General features: G+C 44.0%; 1 protein-coding gene across 3 annotated transcripts in view; it reads left to right on the forward strand.

Moving 5' to 3' along the window:
* The first annotated feature begins 14,104 nt into the window (after positions 1-14,104).
* Positions 14,105-19,267, forward strand: part of VMA21 (vacuolar ATPase assembly factor VMA21) — an 89,793-nt gene continuing 84,630 nt past the window's right edge. The window contains exon 1 of one of the 3 annotated variants that reach the window (XM_063601658.1): positions 14,105-14,657. In XM_063601658.1, coding sequence (XP_063457728.1) covers positions 14,440-14,657 — 218 coding nt within the window. In that variant the 5' untranslated portion in view covers positions 14,105-14,439. Of the gene's footprint in view, positions 14,658-14,769; positions 14,952-19,267 lie in introns of those variants that run through there. The other 2 variants (XM_034950614.2, XM_003804525.4) reach the window with 2 other exon arrangements.

The following is a 19,267-nucleotide window of genomic DNA, read 5'->3' on the forward strand; positions in this document are numbered from 1 at the left end:
TGGCTAACATGGTGAAAAATTAGTCTCTACAAAAAATACAAAAATTAGCCAGGCATGGTGATGCACGCCTGTAGTCCCAGCTACTCAGCAGGCTGAGGTGGGAGAATCGCTTGGGCCTGGAAGGTGGAGGCTGCAGTGAGCCAAGACTGTACCATTGCACCCCATGCTAGATGACAGAGTGAGACTCTGTCTCAAAAAAAAAAGAAAAAAGAAAAAGAAAAAGGCAAAAAAGCACATGAAAAGGTGCTCCACATCATTGGTCATTAGGGAAAAGCAAATTTAAACTACAGTGAGATACGACTACACCCTTACAAGAATGGCTAAAATTAAAACAATATGTATCACAAAGTGGAACAACTAGAATTCTCATACTTTGCTTGTGGCAATGCAAAATAGTGCAGCCACATTGGACATCAGTTTGGCAGTTTGTTATAAAGTTCAACACACATTTCCAATACAACCTAGCAATCCCCCTGCTGGATATTTACCCAAGAAAAATAAAGGCATGGCCATAAAACAAACAAATAAAACAAACAAACAACAAACAACAACAACAGCAACAACAAAACCCTGTCTGTGATGTTTATAATGATTTTTTCATGATCACTAAAATCTGGCAACAATCCAGTGTCCCTCAACTGGTGAATGAATAAACACATTGCAATATATCCATAAAATGGAGAGCTATTCAGCAATAAAAAGAATAAATTACTGATATGCAACAATGTAAACTAGTCACAAAAGGCATTATTCTAAATAAATAAGGTAGACACAAAAGTCTACACACTACATGCTTCCATTTATATGACATTCTGGAAAAATTAAAATTACTGGGACAGGAATCAGATCGTTGGTTGCCAAGGATCTGATATGGAGGTGGGAGAAGGCAATTGCCTACAAAGGGGCATGAGGAACTACTTGGAATAATCTGAAAATTCACTCCCTTGATTATAGTGATAAATGGCTGTATACATTTGTCAAAATTCATAGAACTGTACACCTAAAAAGGATGAATTTTTCTGTAAGTAAATTTTAGCTCAATAAAGAAAAATTAAAAATTGGTACAAACACTAACTTGAAAAAAATAACAATGTAGATCAATGTGTATTGACATTGGAAACTGAATATGGCTAAGTGAAAAAAAAGTTTGCAACACAGCAATTGAGGGGAAAATAATGGTATGTGTGTGTGCTATGGCCTGAATGTTTGTGTTCCCCTCAAATTCCTATGTTGAAATCCTAATCCTCAGTGTGATGGTATGAGGAGGTGGGGCCTTTAGGAGGTGATTTGGTCAAGAGGGCAGAGGCCTGGTGAATAGGATCAGTGCCTTTTAAAGAAGAGACATAAGACAGACGATTTCTTTCTCCATCACTTGAGCAAACGATAAGACAGCTGTCTGTAAACTAGGAGGAGAGCCCTCACCAAGAATCTGACCATGCTGGCACCCTAATCTAAGACATGCAGCCTCCAGAGCTGTGAGAAATACATGTTTGTTGTTTAAGCCACCCAGTGTATGGTATTCTGTTCTAGCAACCAGGACTGACTAAAGCAGTGTCTATTGACATGCACACATACACACACGATACACACGCATGTGCATGTTTATATATCTGGAAGGAAATACATAAAATATGAACAGAGGTCATACGTGGTTGTCAGACTCTCTCATTCACTCACTCGCTCCTCAATGTGTGGTCCTGGAAAAGACACTTTATCTCTTTTGACCTTAATTCCTACATGAGTGAAGTGACAGAACTGTACCAACCTTCCCTGTCTACCCCAAATGAAATGGTCCCCCATCACTCTAAGTCCCCTTACTCTGCTCTATTTTTTTCATGGCCAGCTTTGCTGCCTGACACTGTCTTATATATGTGTTATATTTATAGCCTGTTTGTCCCACTAGAATAGGGAACTCTATGAGGAAAGAACTTTGGTCTGTTTTGTTCATTACTGCTGTTTTCCAAATGCTGAGAACAATGCGTGGCGCTTAGTAGGTGCTTAATAAATATTTATTGAATAAATGATTGAATATATCTTCCTGAGTGGTCCTTGTAGAATTTGTCACCTTCTCAAAAACTTTCATGATCTTGAGGACCTTATGATCAAATTGCAGGGACACAATCCAAAAATGAAATAGCACCTTAGTCACTACAAACAGCATTGGAACAGAATGCGGGGCAGGAGATAGGTGTTGAGGCAGGAAGCAAAGGGAGGGGTTGGGATTGGCAAAGTGACTTTTGGGTATACTTCTGTATAACTGGAGCTGTGGGGTTGCCTTGATCTTTCTTACAGCTCTCACATCCCTGCAGAATATGACTATCCTATAGCTCTTTCTAGAGTCATTGCCCAAGAAACTCAGAAAAGTCTCTCTCTGAATGCCCCACAGCAAAACCCTCTGTACTTTATGCATCATTAAAAATCCAGGGCACTCCCAGTCTGTTCCACCAGCCTTCCCAGGTAAGAAGAAGCCCAGCTTAGGAAAAAAGTGATGTGGTCCCATCTAACGGAAAGGTGGGAGCCAAGCTTCATACTGCAGGCCCTCATTAGCTAAGATCGCCAAAGGGTTTTGGCTCCCCTAGCTGCCTCTGTGCCAGCTGCAAGGGTCGTGTTTGCTCCGCAGAGGCTCAGCTGCTGCCAGACTTGGCCACAAGTGTTTACCCTGCTGTGCTGGCAAAGGACCCAGTTCCTCAGCAGCTTCTGTGTCTTTTCTAACTCAACAGCAAACAGCTTTTCACTCACAAGGCACCTGGCCTCTAAGAGCTCTCTTTCGAAGGATGTCCTCCTGTCCCCAAAGGACGCTCATGAGCGCATGCAACCTTGGGTGCCCTAGCAAAGTTGGAGAGATGGTGAGCTGGCCAGTCCCATGCTGCAGGTCCCAGCTGAGGCAGTCAACACACAGGTCTTCTCTCTGTGAGAAACACTCCGACCATCTTATCTATAATTGAGACTCCCACCTTCCTATTCCGAACTTCCCTTTACCTGCTCTGCTTCTGGACATCATTTCTCACCTCCTAACATGATTTCCTTTGTTGCTGTTAATTGTTGGTCTCCCTCCACTAGAATTTAAGTTCAATAGGGGCAAAATTTTGGTTGGCTTTGTTCACTGATGTGAGCAGAATATATATTCACAGTGCGTAAAATAATCGCCAGAGCTTATATAAAGCACACTATGTGCCAAACACTGTTTTACACACTTCGTATCAATTAAATTATTTAATCTTCACAAGAGCCTATAAGGAAGGCACTATTAGGATACCCACTTTATAGATAAAGAAACTGAGGCACAGAGAATGAAGTAATTTGTCTAAGATCACATAGCTAGTGAATGACAGAATTGGGATTTGAACACAGTCTTACCCTTCCTTAACCACTAGGATATACCACCACAAAACAAAACAAAACAAAACAAAACAAAACAAAACAAGTGCCTTGCACATAGTAGGCATTCAGCAAATGAATGTAAGAGTAAATCCATGCATGAAACTATGAAGTGCCTGCCTTGTGTGGGGAATCTGGTCTGCTAGTCCACCACCACAGCCACCCTCCCCAACTACCTCTCCCTAGGATACTCTTGTTTTCTCACCTGTCCTTCCTTCCTCCCTCCCTTCCTTCCTCTCCTTCCTTTCCTTCTTTGCTCCCTTCACTTCTCCCTCCATTTCCTCTCCTTCTCTACCTCCCTTCCCTCCTTTCCTGGGTGATGTTGGAGAGGGAGTGCTGCTTTATGAAGTGCTATAGCCGGGCAGCCAGCCCCTGTCCAGCCATTCTTTCCTTTGGGCCACAAATGCCCTCTGAGCACCTGTAATGCAGGCACTAAAGGAACCAGGAATATACATGAAACCAGTTCTCTGAGTGCAATAAAGGAGTGATCTGAAGGGAGGTTTGGGCTGGGAGGGACACACTTCCCAAGAACTCTGATATAAAGCACACTGAGATGATTGTTGAAGAAGGCGGACAACTGGGGTCCATGGGGACGATGAGTTAGGACTTGGACATTAAAAATTACTCCATGCAAGAAGTGGCATTTTAGCTGAACTGTTAAGTATGAACAGGAGTTTGAAAAATATCGATGGGATGTGCATTCCAAATGATGGGAAAATCGAGGCACCTGAAGGCTGTTGGAATTGTGAATTTGGGGCAGTGCATCCCCAGGAGAGATGGTCCCCATGGAGGATATAGACTAGGATTGTGGGCAATGCTTGTTGGCCAAAGAAGGTGTTCCCAAGGTGTGCCCCAAGTTGCAGATCTGTGGCACCTGTTCAGTATTTCCCAGCACCCTCCCTACAGAGAAGATGTTTTTCCTTAAGCTTCCATATCACACCTGATCCAGGTATAGGCTACTGGGCATCTCACTGTTCCTCTTGGTTATGTTATGTCACTGGAACCCAACTGGGTCCTCTACCCTCTTTTCGTTTACTCCTTCCTCCCTCCCTCCCTCTCTCTTTCTCCTTCCTTCCTTCTTTCCTTCCTTCCTTCTTTCTTTCCTTCCTTCTTCCCTCCCTCCCTCTCTCCACATGGTCTCATTTCCAGCTCCTGTTTATATTGATTTCTTACCTCCAGCCACTCCTAGGTCTAATTTGGGCCCTGCTGCCTTGCCTGGTTAGTGGCTGGTTTCTCACCCCACTGTTATGGCCTAACTTGGCACACTGTCAAGCAGGCAGGCATGCAGCAGCAAGCCTCTGGTATGTTCCTACTATGTGCCAGGCTTCGGGCCAGGGAAGGCACCCCTCTCCTCACCCCCTGCAGCTGGTGCTTCACCATCTGGGAAGTGAAGGGGCTGGATTCTGTGATCTTGAAAGTTCCTTCCAGCTGCAACCTTCTAGGGGAGTATCTGAATGCCCTCCTTTTGAAGCTCCGAGTTCTGTAGGAAAATGATTACCATAAAAATGTTTCCAGGTTGGTGCACTGGCTTCTGTCAGGGCCTCACTGTTTGACAACTGCTGTGCAGACTTAAGTGATATTTACACACAAAAATGTTTTAGCGTGGGATGCCATCATTACCCTGGTGTCAGGGGCCAAGGATAACAGCCCATTACAGGCCTTCCCTGTTATATGAAGAAAGAAAGATTCATTCATTCATTCAGCTAAGCCCAACTGTGTACACAAGTCTGTACTAGGTGCTATAAAAAATATGCGTGATCTCACCACAGGCTCAGAGAACACAAAATCATCCGCTTTGTGGAGGAAGGGACTAGTCATCTAGAGTAATCCATCCCCTCCTCCACCCTAGGGCAAGAACCCCTCTGCTCCACCCACTGCCCACAAAGAGGACAGATGCCATTAAACCACAGCTCGAAAAGTCTAATAGTTAAGAGTCCCTCTAGTCCCACCCTCATCTAGTTCTGACACTTGATGAGGTCACACCGGAGCCCAGAGACACACTTGCTCTCAGATCTTTTTACCTCCAGTCCAGTTATTTTCTCCTATGGCCAAGCTGCTGCTTTCATCAGGTCTTTGCAGTTGATCAGGTGACTACTGCACCCATTAGGTCATCAGAGCCTCATAATAAACCATTTCCAGATAAGATAAACAAATGTTCAGAAAGAGAGTGTCTTGTCCATAATCCCACAGCTAGAAAATGGTGGGGGAACCCAGATTCAAGTGCAGGCCTTCAACTCCAAGTCTAGTTCGTTGCATTGCAACCTGGCTGCTTTCCCACTGGATCCTGTGTGTCTTCCTTGTGGACTTATAGGTGAGATGCACCAAGGACCAATGTGGGGACACACACTTGGGTCTAAAAAATCCACTGGGGGCAGGTCAGAGAAGACTTGGCAGTGCTTGCATAGATATTTGGGGGGCTTGTTGACAGTCAGGTCAAGGCAGTGTGATGTGGTCACCGACAAGTCTCGGGCAAGGTTAACAGAGGTGAGCATCCTGAATGGGGACAGAGGACACTTATGCTGACCTCTGCCACCAATGGACTACTTATGGAGGCAAGACATGCTAGTACACTATCTTGAAAGACACTGAGCTCCTTGTTCCTGGAGGGCAGGGGGGATATAGAGGCTGGATTACCAGTTGGCAGTCTGCAATTCTAGAAAGGATTTTTGTGTGTGTGGTGGTGTGTGCTTCTATGGCCCCATGCATTCCTAGAGGCAACACCTGCTCTAATTTGTCTTGCAGCTCTCGGGGCCTTTTTGAGAGGTGAGGTAGGGAATTCTGGCTGTCTGGGCCCAGCCCTGAGACATATGGAAAGCCCAGTGCCAGTGTCATATGTCTAAATGGAACATGAGGCACCAAAGTGGAGGTGACACTCCCAAGGTAATGTGCATTTTAAGTGCACTAGATCAGATATGTACCCTAAGGAATCTGATGGGGAATTACACTGGGAACACATTTTGTAAATTCTCCTTCTTCTGGCTTCAATATATTCCTTAACCCTTCCTTAACCACTAGGTTATAAGAGTTCTTATAACAGCAGAGTTTAGTGGGCAGAGGAGCAGAAACAGGGTGGGTGAGGGTTGGAGGTGAGGGATGGGAGCCAGAAAGGTGGCCCTAGTAAGATTCTCACTGCAACTCAATGTCACAACTTTGATTGAGGGTACGTGTTCGAAACCTGTGCTGTGGGTAGCACAGAGATAAAAAAGCCGCCAGCCATGTCCTCCTCTCCCTAACTAGTGTACAGTCTAGTGGGAGAGACTAGAAGTCCCAACTAGTTGTAATAGGAGTTAGAAGAGATCAAGTTCTAACTTGTAGGCCCAAATGCCATAGGAGATGCTGAAAAAAGAGATGGCACTTGGGAGGTGGCAGAAATGGGGGCAGCAGCAGCATTTCAGAGGCAGACACAGCACAAGCCCACTGAGGATCAGCATGTTTTGGTTTTCCTACAAAGTCATCCAAGCTGTGTGTGTGGTGAAGGGACAGTATGGAGGGTGCAGGGACGGGAGGAACTGTGTGTGGGAGAGCACCCTGGAGAGGTGGGTATGGTGGGGCCACATTTTGGGTAGGACACACACACACATACACACACACACCCACACACTTCTTGGCTTTTAGCACATCTATGTTGTAAAGGCAAATACAAATTAAGATACTTAATTCTTCCTGTTGAAAAATAAGTGACTCCTCCTGCTCCATTTTATTAAAGCATTTCTTTTTCTGTTGTTTTCAAATGTATATAAATCTTCTCGGTGATTACATAACCCTCTTGCCACTATCATAAGTTAAGAATGTTTCCTCGGGGACCTGGGAGCCATCTTTTTGTAATGTGATTATCAAGAAAGATAATGTCTGGTCTCCCAGTTTCCTGGAAGAAGATGGGCCTAACCTCCACTGTTACCTGACTTCAAAGCTTCAAAGGATAGGCCGACTCTCTTATTAGAGGTAATGCAGCTAGTGACTTTAAGTTGAAGCCAATGCTTATTTACCATTCCAAAAATCCTGGGGCCTTTAAAAACTATGCTAAATCTACTCTGCCTGTGCTCTATAAATGGAAGGACAGAGCTTGGATGACAGCACATCTGTTTACAGTATGGTTTACTGACTATTTTAAGCCCACTGTTGAGACTTTCTGCTCAGAAACCAGAGAGATTCCTTTCAAAATATTACTGCTCATTAACAATGCATCTAGTCACCCGAGAGCTCTGATGGAAATGTACAAGGATATTAATGTTGTTTTCATGCCTGTCAACACGTCCATTCTGCTGCCTATGAATCAAGGAGTAATTCTGACTTTCTAGTATATTATCTAAGAAATACATTTTGTGAGGCTACAGCTGCCATAGATACTGATTCCTATGATGGATCTGGGTAAAGTAAATTGAAAACCTTCTGAAAAGGACTCATCATTCTAGATGTTGTTGAGAACATACATGATTCATAAGAAGTCAAAACATCAACAATAATAGGAGAGTAAAAGAAGTTGATTCCAACCCTCGTGGATGACTCTGAAGGGTTCAAGACTTCAGTGGGGGAAGTCACTGCAGGTGTGGAGGATATAGCAAGAGAACTGGAATTAAAAGTGGAGCCTGAAGATGTGACTGAATTGCTGCAATCTCATGATCAAACTTGAACAGATGAGGCGTTGCTTCTTATGGATGAACAAAGGAAGGGGTTTCTTGAAATGGAATCTACTCCTGGTGAAGATGTTGTGAATATTGTTAAAATGACAGCAAAGTACTTAGAATATTTTATAAACAGCTGATAAAGTGGCAACAGTGTTTGAGAGGACTGACTCCAGTTTTGAAAGAAGTTCTGTGGGTAAAATGCTATCAAACAGCATTGCAAACTACAGAAAAATCTTTCATGAAATGAAGAGTCAGTCGATGCAGCAAACTTCATAGTCATCTTATTTTAAGAAATTACCACAGCCACTCCAACCTTCAGCAAGTACCACCCTGATCAGTCAGCAGCCATCCACATGGAGGCAAGACCCTACACCAGCAAAAAAATTACCACTAGATGAAGCCTCAGATGATCATTAGCATTTTCTAGCAATAAAGTATTTTTAAATTAAGGTATGTACGTTACTTTTAGACATAATGTTACTGTACACCTAACAGACTATAGTATAAACGTAACTTTCATATGAACTGAGAAACCAAAAAAATTACGTGACTTGCTTTATTGCAATATTCGCTTTATTGTGCTGGTCTGCAACCAAACTGCAATACCTCTGAGGTATGCCTAGTGTGAGGTTTCTTTCTGTCCTTGCAATACTTTTAGCTGGCTGCCTGTGATTCATATCACATTCTGATTTAATGTTTATTCAAGAAAATTGTTTTCTTTCTCTTCTACCTTTATGGAGAGGTTATCTGGGCCGGGAGAAGATTTTGTTTTTAATTATATTTCCCCCAATGATGTAGACAAACTCACATGCGTGCACGCGTACACACACACAGTCACACATACCCTCACACAGTGAAGCACACTCACATACTCAAATGCACACACACTCATATACACAGCCCCACACGCTAGCACATACACTCCCTTCACTCCGCCCCTTTTGTAAGGCGATTTCTTCTTCCCAGGACAGGAGCTAGAGGTGCAGCCTGGGACCACTCAGCCAAGAAGCCAAGGGCCAGGCATGCCCGGGCCTGGAGCACTTTATTCATCTTTTACGTCTTTTTATTACACATTCTCGAATCACCAGCTCCTCCTTGCCTTGCTTCTCCTGGGTTTCATTTGCCTCTTGCAGTTTTTTCCTCTCTCGAGTGTTTCTAACTTTTTCCACCCAATTATGGAAAAAGTAAGAACCGAGAACAGCGAAAACAACCAAAACAAAATCTATAGCTATTTCTCATTGAAATCCTGGAAGAATTTTGGGTTTTCCCTTCGATTTCTCTCACCCACTCACGCATTCACCAATTATGTATTTGTTTACTCAATGAGTGCAGCTCAGGCCGGGGGTGCCAGCCTCCACGGGATGAGGGGCTAGACACTCTGATTTCACCCCGACACCTGCTGGGTGCAAGGCGCTCAGTCTGCAGCCAGCTCTAGGTCCCGCCCCTTCGCGTTGGGCTGCAGGTGGGCGGGGCTGCTTGGCCTGCCCAGACTCGCCAGGAAAGACATGCTGCTGCGGACCAATCAGAGTGGCCCAAGCTGGGAGCAGGCCTTGCCCCGCCCTCCCCTGCCCCGCCCACTTGGCGCTGGGAATAACCACGTGGAAACCCAACTCCGAGGTCTCTGGCGCTCGAGCCTCGTCGTGAACAGTGTTTTCAGAACCCTCGGGCTCTATGTCTTGGTGAGCCCGGGCCTAGCTCTCTCCGTGCCGACACTTGCTCTTTTATTCAGCCCACTGGTTGCGATCGCCTCCTCAAAGCCTGGGCCTTTCAAGGAAAAAACGTGTGTATACCTTGGGGTGTGCCCTTGTCCAGTTCCTCTTCTGGTAGCGTAGCCTCTGGGTGCAGGCCAATCAGGAAAGACTTGATCCAGGATCTTTCACTTGGGGGTTGGTAACTGGAGCGCTGCCGCCCCTCATGGGCAGGAGATCCTCTGGTTATATCAAACCACTGGTGTGCCAGGGGACATGGGATCCTAGGCTGAGCTGGCACCACGCTGGACAGGCAGTGGGGGGCCATTTCCTGACCCCCATTGCCTACTTCTGTTTGCCGGAAGGCCCACGGGCTCCACTAGAGCCCCAAAGGTGAGTCAAGTTGGTGAGAACAGTCCTGAGGCATGAACCCTGAGCATTCCTTGACTCCATGGGCAAGTCCCTTCACCAGCTCAGAGATCCCAGCTTAGCTATCTGGCAGATAGAGCTGGAAGAGGTAGCCTGATGTAAATTTTAGGGCATTCAAGAGTCAGGAGGCAAGGGGCATTGTGAGGTCCTCACCAGACTGAAATTTCCCTTAGTTTCACTATTTCTACCTGGAAATGAAATGGGGATGGTATAAATTGTAGGGATTGTGAACATGCTATTTAAAATGAAGCACAAGACACATGCTTTAGGGCAGCAGTGCTGGCCAGAGGTTGATGTGAGGTAAGGAAGACCCTTGAGTAAAACCCAATTCATTGCCTGGGGCGAAGGGCAGCGTTGACAATGGAGGTTTTAACTATAATAACCCCTTAGTTATTTTTTTTTCTATAAATGGAACTATGCTTTTTCACCAGGGGGCATATTTTACCAATTTTTTTTAAAAGACATCACAGCCTACATTACAAAGAAGCCAGAGTTTCTCTCTTTTTTAATATGAGTTTTGTTGATTGTACAGTGGAGCTTATTTCTATTTTCCTTATGTCTTAGTTTTAAAAACACCGTGCTGTTCAGGTATAGGCCTTGGCAAGTATCAGTTGGTGTTTCAATATGGTTGTTCCATCCAATCCCACAGCCAGCCACCCAAAAGGAAACTTCAAGAAACGAAGTTTTTTCGGGTAAGTAAAGCAATTTGGGGTTGCAAAACGTGTCTTTGGGTGTATACTTTTCACGTCACTGGGTTAATAGTACAGAAGTTTATAACAATATGGTGGAGAAAACGTGTCTTACAAGTAGTACAGAAGTTTACAACAATATGGTGGAGAAAACACGAGACAGAATTAGGAACTATACATTCTCTAATTCTATCACTGACCTAGGGAATTTGGGGCAAATCACTTCCCATCTTTAGCTGTCAGTTTTCTCAACTAAAATTAAAGTGCCAAAGTGGGGCTCTTTCAGTTTGAGAATCAGTTTCTGACTTTAAGGGGCATTGGGAAGCCTTCACCAGACTCTGAAATTTTCCCTGGCCTCAGTTTTTCCACTTATGAAGTGGGGATGGTATAAATTGTAGGGACTGTGAATATGCTCAGTAAAATGAAGCACAAGACACATGCTTTAGGGCAGCAGTGGTAGGAAACCACTATTATGGTTTCCTCTGTAGTGGCCACACCCCCTAACACACCATTTCATTCCCATGGCAACGGCTCTGTATGAGCTCCACTTGCCTCTCATTCTTTTGTAGCACTGCAGGTAGGAGGTTTCAGGGCTCTGTTGAGAGGGCTGACTGCTGGCTAGATTCTTTCCTTCTAGTACAGATTCTGAGTTTATTTTTAAAGTTCTGTGTCTACCTCAGTAAGCTCACAGTAAATGTTGGCAGAGTGTATAAGTCAGCATAAAAAAGAGATATGGCAGGGCGTGGTGGCTCACGCCTGTTATCCCAGCACTTTGGGAGGCCGAGGCGGGCGGATCACGAGGTCAGGAGATCGAGACCATCCTGGCTAACACGGTGAAACCCCCGTCTCTATTAAAAAAATACAAAAAATTAGCCGGGCGTGGTGGCAGGCGCCTGTAGTCCCACCTACTCGGGAGGCTGAGGCAGGAGAATGGCGTGAACCCGGGAGGCGGAGCTTGCAGTGAGCGGAGATCGCGCCACTGCATTCCAGCCTGGGCGAAAGAGCGAGACTCTGTCTCGAAATAAATAAATAAATAAATAAATGAATAAAAAAGAGATATGAGAGCTTTTGTTTATATTTAAAAACACTACTATGTAAATTACATGAGAAGTTTGTCCCACAGCAAATCTCATTTATGAATGGTTCCTGTTTAAGTTATCACACAAGTGCAACTTAGGCTGTTAATGTGGGAGTGTAAAAGTGCCAGCCTGAGAGTCAGGAGTCAAGCTACATCCCACTAGATAAATGTGTGACTTCCCACAAGTCCCGTCCCCTCTCTGGGCCGCAGTTTTCTCATCTGTACAAGGAAGTGTTTAGACTACTGTTATGGGTTGAATTGCTGGCCCGGTCACCCACACCATCCCCAAATTCATATGCTGAAATCCTAGCCCCCAGTACCCCAGAGTGAAACAGCGTCGCTGCAGATGTAAATAATTAAGTTCACACAGGTGTAGGGTGGGCCCCTAATGCATTATGACTGGTGTCCTTATAAAAAGGGCAAATTTGGACAGAAACACAGACGCAGGGAGAAGGCCGTTTGAAGAAAAATGCAGAGATCAGGGTGATGCTTCTACAAGCCAAGAAATGCCAAAGATTGTCAGCAAACCACCAGAAAATAGAAGAGGGGCCTGGAACAGTCCTTCCTTCACAACCTTCAGAAGCAACCAGCCTCGCCAACATCTCCATCTCAGACTTCTAACCTCCTGAACTGGGAGATGATTAACTTCTGTTGTTGAAGCCACTTAGTTTGTGGCATTTGTTATGGCAGCTCCGGCAAACTACAACAACAGTGGTTCCCAGTTTTTTTTGGGGGGGTGGACAGAGTCTTACTCTGTCACCCAGGCTGGAGTGCAGTGCAGTGGCACGATCTTGGCTCACTGCAACCTCCGCCTCCTGAGTTCAAGCGATTTTCTGCCTCAGCCTCCTGAGTAGCTGGGATTACAGGCATGTGCCACCACGCCAAGCTGGTTCCCAATTTTTTCACCATCAAGAACTATTTTGCTCTTTTTCCTTTTGTGGACCCAATTTATTTATTTAACAAATATTTATTAGTTCCTACTATATACCAGGCCCTACTCTAGGTATTGGGGAACAATAAGTCACAATTCCGTTCCCCCACTTGTGTTCATTCTATGTTTAAAAGATTTATTCTATTAAGTATACTGTGGCTTATTTTCATAATAATCTGTGAACAGTCTTTTCTTATGGGATAACTAGGATAACCTCATCATGATATAGTAAGTGTCAAAAATCAAAGAACGGTGATATTTTAAGTAGCTTTGGATGCCTAACACTAAATAGATTCATTAGGTTTTTTAAAATATTAAAAACTGCCTTCAAAACCACCATTACTACATTTATGGGTCCCTAGGGATTGAAGGACCTCACTGCAGGCTGATTAGCTAGAGCAGGGGTCAGCAAACTCTTCTGTAAAAGGGTCAGATGGTAAGAATTTTGGGCATTGCAGATCATTTTGGGCGTTGCAGATCATACCGTCTCTGTCACAACTACTCAACATTGCTGTTGTAGATAATACAAACAAATGAGAATGGCTGAGCTCCAATAAAATTTTATCAATAGACGCTGAAATTTGAATTTCATATAAATTTCACGTGTCATGTTATTCTTTTGACGTTTTCAACAATTTAAAAAGGAAAAACCATTCTTACCTCAGGGCTGTAGAAAAACAGGTGGTAGGCTCCATGTATTAGGTCGGCTGGCTCAGTTTGCCTACCCCAGAGCTAGATTCTCTTTGTACCCCAAGTTCTTATATTAGGTGGTTCTTACTCACCTAAAGGTCTAGATGAGGCCCAGATAGAGATTACTATTATTTTTATTAAATATTTTACAGTTTTTTTTTTAGAGACGGAGTCTTGCTATGCTGCCCAAGCTGCTCTGGAACTACTGGCCTCACGCAATCCTCCTGCCTCAGCTTCCCAAAGTGTTGAGATTACAGGCGTGAGCCAGCACAGTCAGCCCTAGAGGGGGATTATTCAGTTTGAACTAAAACCTGGACTTCCTGCTGCCCAGTCCATTGCCCTTTCCACCACTCTAAGCTGCTGGTTTAGTCATGATTTCAGATGTGGTCTTTGTATCCATGTGGTGCAGAAAATAGCTGTGTGGTCAGCGGCCCTTTCCAGGCGCTGACCATGTAAGGGCTGTCCTCTTATTAGCAGCCAGTGGCAACCTAATTTTGTCAAGCCTGACTCCAGGCTTACCCATCCTTTCGTTTTTACCTCTCTCGGGTTGCGCAGGCCCGGGAGGCCCATCTGTTCTTACTATTTGAGTCCCTGTTGTCTCATTGGCGGCTTTCTGAGCAGCTGCAAAATATGTTTTTAACTTTTAAGTGGAAGTTGGGGGTCACTGGCATCGAGTCTGGAACAGTCATTCTCAGCAAGAGCTCTTTGAACTCTGACATTCTCTAGTTTTACGGACTCGGGTGAGTGTTTAACTCCTCCCAGCTGCCAAGGGCTTGACCTCCTACCACTGCGGGCAGTAATTAATGAGGCATTTATTTGCTCAAGTAGTGGCGAAATAATGCGCACTGCTTTTTTGTGTTGTCGTCGGCGGAATACGCTCAGTTGCCTAGCACCACAGCCCTCTGGCTGGTAGTCCCTCCTCGCGGCTCATATGCTCGGGTCTCCTTGCCGCCCCCAGCTCAGCGACCGAGACGCAGACGAGGACCAGCGTTCACGCGAGTTCAGGGGGCGGCGTAGCCGCCGCCCGCCCAGGAGGACCATGTTGCGCGGCAAGTCCCGGCTCAACGTGGAGTGGCTGGGCTACTCGCCAGGCCTGCTCCTCGAGCACAGGCCCCTCCTGGCAGGGCGCACGCCGCGGAGCCACCGCCGGTAAGTCATGTGAGCGCCCGCCCCCGCGCCTGCAACAGCCCTGTGTCGCTGCGGCGCGCCGCGCCTGCGTACTGTGGCCCGTCGCCCGCCGCGAACGGGCACTTCCGGCGCGAACGGGCACTTCCGGCGCGAACCGCTACTTCCGGTGCGAACCGCCTCGGCCGTTCCCCCGCGGAGCTTACTGACCGCGGCCGCCGAGCCCAGCTCCGCCGCCGAGCGCCTTTGCCGGCACGGCTACACCATGGAGCGCCCGGATAAGGCGGCGCTGAACGCACTGCAGCCTCCTGAGTTCAGGTAGCCCTGAGTGGGGCCTGGACCGCGAGGCGGACTGGCCCCAGCCTGGAGCAGGGCTTGAGGGAAGGCCCTAGCTGAATGGGTGGGCGTGAGGTCTGGACCCCGGGGACCTGGCCTCAGGGAACGGGGCGGGGAAAGCAGGTTGGAGCCTGAGACGTCTAAACTCCCGGCCCCGAACTTTCGCTCGGGAACAAGGGATCCGGGGTCATGGGGAATAGGTCAGTGGGCCTTCAGCTCATGCTCCTATCCTAGCACTTCCTCTCGCTGTCGTCTATATTGCAGTCTCTTTCATTACCGCAGGGTCAGCCTTCTGAGGACAGGAATGCGGTCTCCTTCATCTCCGTGTTCCCTAGGGGGCCTGCATAGTCGGGGCTTAATACATGTTTGCTGTATGAATGAAGGAGTAGAAGGGAATAGTCCCCTGGTGTGAGATTGCTTCATTTGGGGAATCAGTAAGATAGAGGCTGGTGGCTGAGTTGAAGGAATGTATGAGAGAGCAGGTGGTTCTGGCCCACCCCAGTAGGCAAGGGAGTGGTGAGGGAGTTAGCTATCATTCGTTAAGACCTACTGTATGCCAGGCTCAGTGCACGTGCTTTACATACATTATCAGAGTTCTTAATTTCTCTAACTGCTTGATTTCCCAATTTTGAAGAGGATGCAGTTGAGGGTAAGTGACTTGAAACTGAGGGTGAGTGATTACAGAATTAGGCGACAAAGTTAGTATGTAATTGAAGCTAACGTTTGACCAAGCTCACTGACTCCAAAGCCCACGATCTTTGGAGCTCTGTGATGCCTTCTCTTTCCGACAGGGTCACTGTGAGTTGTTTTTTTTTTTTTAACTTTTATTTTAGGTTCATGAGTACATGCGCAGGTTTGTTATATAGGTAAACTGCATGTCACGGGGGCTTGGCGTACAGGTAATTTTGTCACCCAGGTAATAAGCATAGTACCCGATAGGCATTTTTTCTGATTCTCTCCCTCCTCCCAGCCTCCACCCTCAAGTAGACCGCACTGTCTGTTGTTCCTCTCCTAGTGTCCATCTGTTCTTGTTGTTTAGTTCCCACTTATGAGAACGTACAGTATTTGGTTTTCTTTTCCTGTCTTAATTTGCTTAGGATAATGGCTTCCAGCTCCAGTCATGTTGCTGCAAAGGACATGATCTCATTCTTTTTTATGGCTGCATAGTGTTCCATGGTGTATATGTACCGCATTTTCTTTATCCAGCCTCAATGTGGGTTTTTTTTTAATTATTCATTTATGAGAATACCAACGTATTCTTATTAGATACACTTACAGCATAGTCCTTCTAGACTGACTGTGGTTTCCTAATGGAATTTGCAGTGAAATCTTGACTGTGGGAGAAAGAATTCCTGTTGTCTTACTTGCTACAAAAGGGAATGTGGTAGGCTCTGTCTGCTCAATGTTGGCTGCAGAAGTTTGTATGAAGTGGGAAAACTAGGTGGTGTTATAAATGGAGGCAGATTAAGGTTCATCCTGAACTTTTTCCTTTGTGTGAGGACAACTTTAATTCCAGCCTTTCTCATTCCTCATTTCTAACAAATCTCTGCTCAGTAACACCCAAAGATACATAGGATAAATCAATTGAATAGCATCAGTTGCTTTGTCTTGGATAAGCCACTGATTTTACCCAGGGTGGCTTGTGTCAGCAAAACCAACAGCTCTTGTGGCTGGAATCCAGGGAGAAAATGTCCTATAAACAGTAGAGGAAGTTTGCTAGTTTTCAAAAGTTTGTATGTACACTTTGACTTAATGCTTAGTCCCATATTAGTGAGGTCACAACACAGAAAAGTAGTCACATTTTTGAAGTTTGAGGTAAAGAGAGAAGTGAGAAGGAATTAGCCATAAATTATTAAGGTATGCTGTGTATAGATTGTGTGGGGGCTAGAAATTAATGTGTAGAAAGGTTATATTTGGGTGGTGGGATTATAAGTGATTTTGTTTACTTTAAAACATTTTTATGGTGTTATATCATCTTTTCAATAATAAACTTTTTAAAAGCCAGACCAGATAATAGATACTCAAGAGAGGTCATGTAAAGAACAAAACAATCAGTTAACACTTCCTTTCTGTTCCTTTAACAAGTTAGATAATCTGAAAGTTGCATTCCTAAAACATACTTTTTTACTCACCATAGAAACACCAAAGTCAAGTGCTTTTTTTAGGGTCCACAAAAGAATTGGCCAATTAGTGACTCTCTGTATTTTTTGTAGATTCTCCACTGCAGACACTCATACTCTTCATGAGGATTACACAATAAATTTCTCTAAAAATTTACTAGTAGGAAACAGTTTAAGGGAGCTTATGTATATTAAATGAGAGTTGTATAGCTCAGTAATAACCAAAATGAGGCCTGCTAAAAGATGATCCATTTAAGTACCAAAAGAAAATATTAGAACTTTTTTTTTTTACAGCAGTAAGCATTTAATTTCTCACACATGTGCAGAGCATGTGATCAAGAAATAGGCATGAGGTTAGTTATATTTAATATATATTTTACTCAATGTTTTTGTGGGTTTTTTGTTCAGGTTCTTTTTAAATAAATTTCATTGTGTATATTTGAGGTTCATAACATGATGTTATGGCATACATATAGTAAAATGGTTACTATGGTGAAGCAGATTAATATATCTGTCATCTCACATACTTTTGTGTGTGTGTGACCAGAGGCAGCTAAAATCTTATTTACAAAAGTCCCTAATACCATGCAACTTTATTGCCTATAGTCCTCTTGTACATTAGCTATCTCACTTGTTAATCCATATATCTACTGCTTTGTGTCCTTTGATGTATATCTTCCTATTTCCTCCCCTCCAGCCTCCCACCCCCACCGCCATGGTAACTACTGTTTTATTCTCTGTCCCTGTGCAGTTGACCATTGACCTTTTTTTTTTTTTTTTAAAGATTCCACATATAAGTGAGCTCATGTAGTATTTGTCTTTCTGCGTTTGGCTTATTTTACTTAACATAATGTCTTCCAGGTCCATCCATGTTGTGGCAAATGGCAGATGTCCTCTTTTAAGGCTGAATAAAATATTCCCTTGTATATATACACTACGGTTTCTTTATTTTGTCTGTCTACATACACGTAGGTTGTTTTCAAATCTTGGCTATTGTGAATAATGCTGCAATGAACATGGAAGTGCAGGTATTTTTACAAGGTAGTGATTTCATCTCCTTTGGTTATATTCCAGAAGAGAGATTGCTGGGCTGTGTGGTAGTTCTATTTTTAATTTCTTTAGGAACTGTTTTCCATAATGGCTGTACCAGTCTACATTTCCAGTCACAATGTAGTAGGGTTTCTTTTTCTCCACACTTTTACAAACATTTGTTATCACTTGCCTTTTTGATAATAGCTGTCCTTAGAAGTGTGAGACTATATCTCATAGTGGTTTTGATTTGCATTTCCCTGATGATTTAGTGATGTTGAGCACATTTTCATTTATCTCTTGGCCATTTTTATGTCTTTGGAGAAATGTCTGTCCAGCTGTTGTCCATATTTTAATCAGGTGGTTTTTCTGCTGAGTTGTAAGAGTTCTTTATAAATTTTGGGATATTAACCCCTTACAAGATAGGTGGTTCGCAAATATGTTTTCCTAGTCTGTAAGCTGCCTTTTCATTTTGTTGATTGTTTCCTTTGCAGTACAGAAGCTTTTTAGTTTGATGCAAGCCGCTTTATTTTTTCTTTTGTAGCCTGAGCTTTTGGTGTGATATGCAAAAAATCATTATTGAGGCCAATGTTAAGGACCTTTCCCTCTGTGTTCTTTTATGTCTTAAAACTTTATATCTTTATGTTTTAGTTATTTTATCCATTTTGGGTTGATTTTTGTTTATGGTGTAAGAGTCCAGTTTTTTTCTTTGCATGTAGAAATCCTGTTTTCCCAGTACCACTTATTGAAGGGACTGTCCTTTCCCCATTGTGTTCCTCTTAACACCCCTGTCGAAGATTAGTTGGCCATATATGTTTGGATTTATTTCTGGGCTCTATTCTGTTTCATTGTTATATGTTTCTGTTTTTATGCCAATACCATATTGTTTTGATTACTATAACTGTAATATTTTAAATCAGAAAGTGTGACGCTTACAACTTTTTCAGCGTTGCTTTGGCTATTTGGGGTTTTTTGTGGTTCTGTATGATGAATTTTAGGATTGTTTTTCTATTTTAATGAAGAATGCTACTGGAATTTTGATAGAGATTGTGTTATATCTGTATGTTGCTTTGGGTGCTGTGGACATTTCAACAGTATTAATTCTTCCAATCCATGAACACAGGATATCTTTACATTTATTTGTGTCAT

Source organism: Pan paniscus, chromosome X (genome assembly GCF_029289425.2).
Source record: "Pan paniscus chromosome X, NHGRI_mPanPan1-v2.0_pri, whole genome shotgun sequence".
In the NCBI taxonomy this organism is placed as follows: Eukaryota; Metazoa; Chordata; class Mammalia; order Primates; family Hominidae; genus Pan; species Pan paniscus.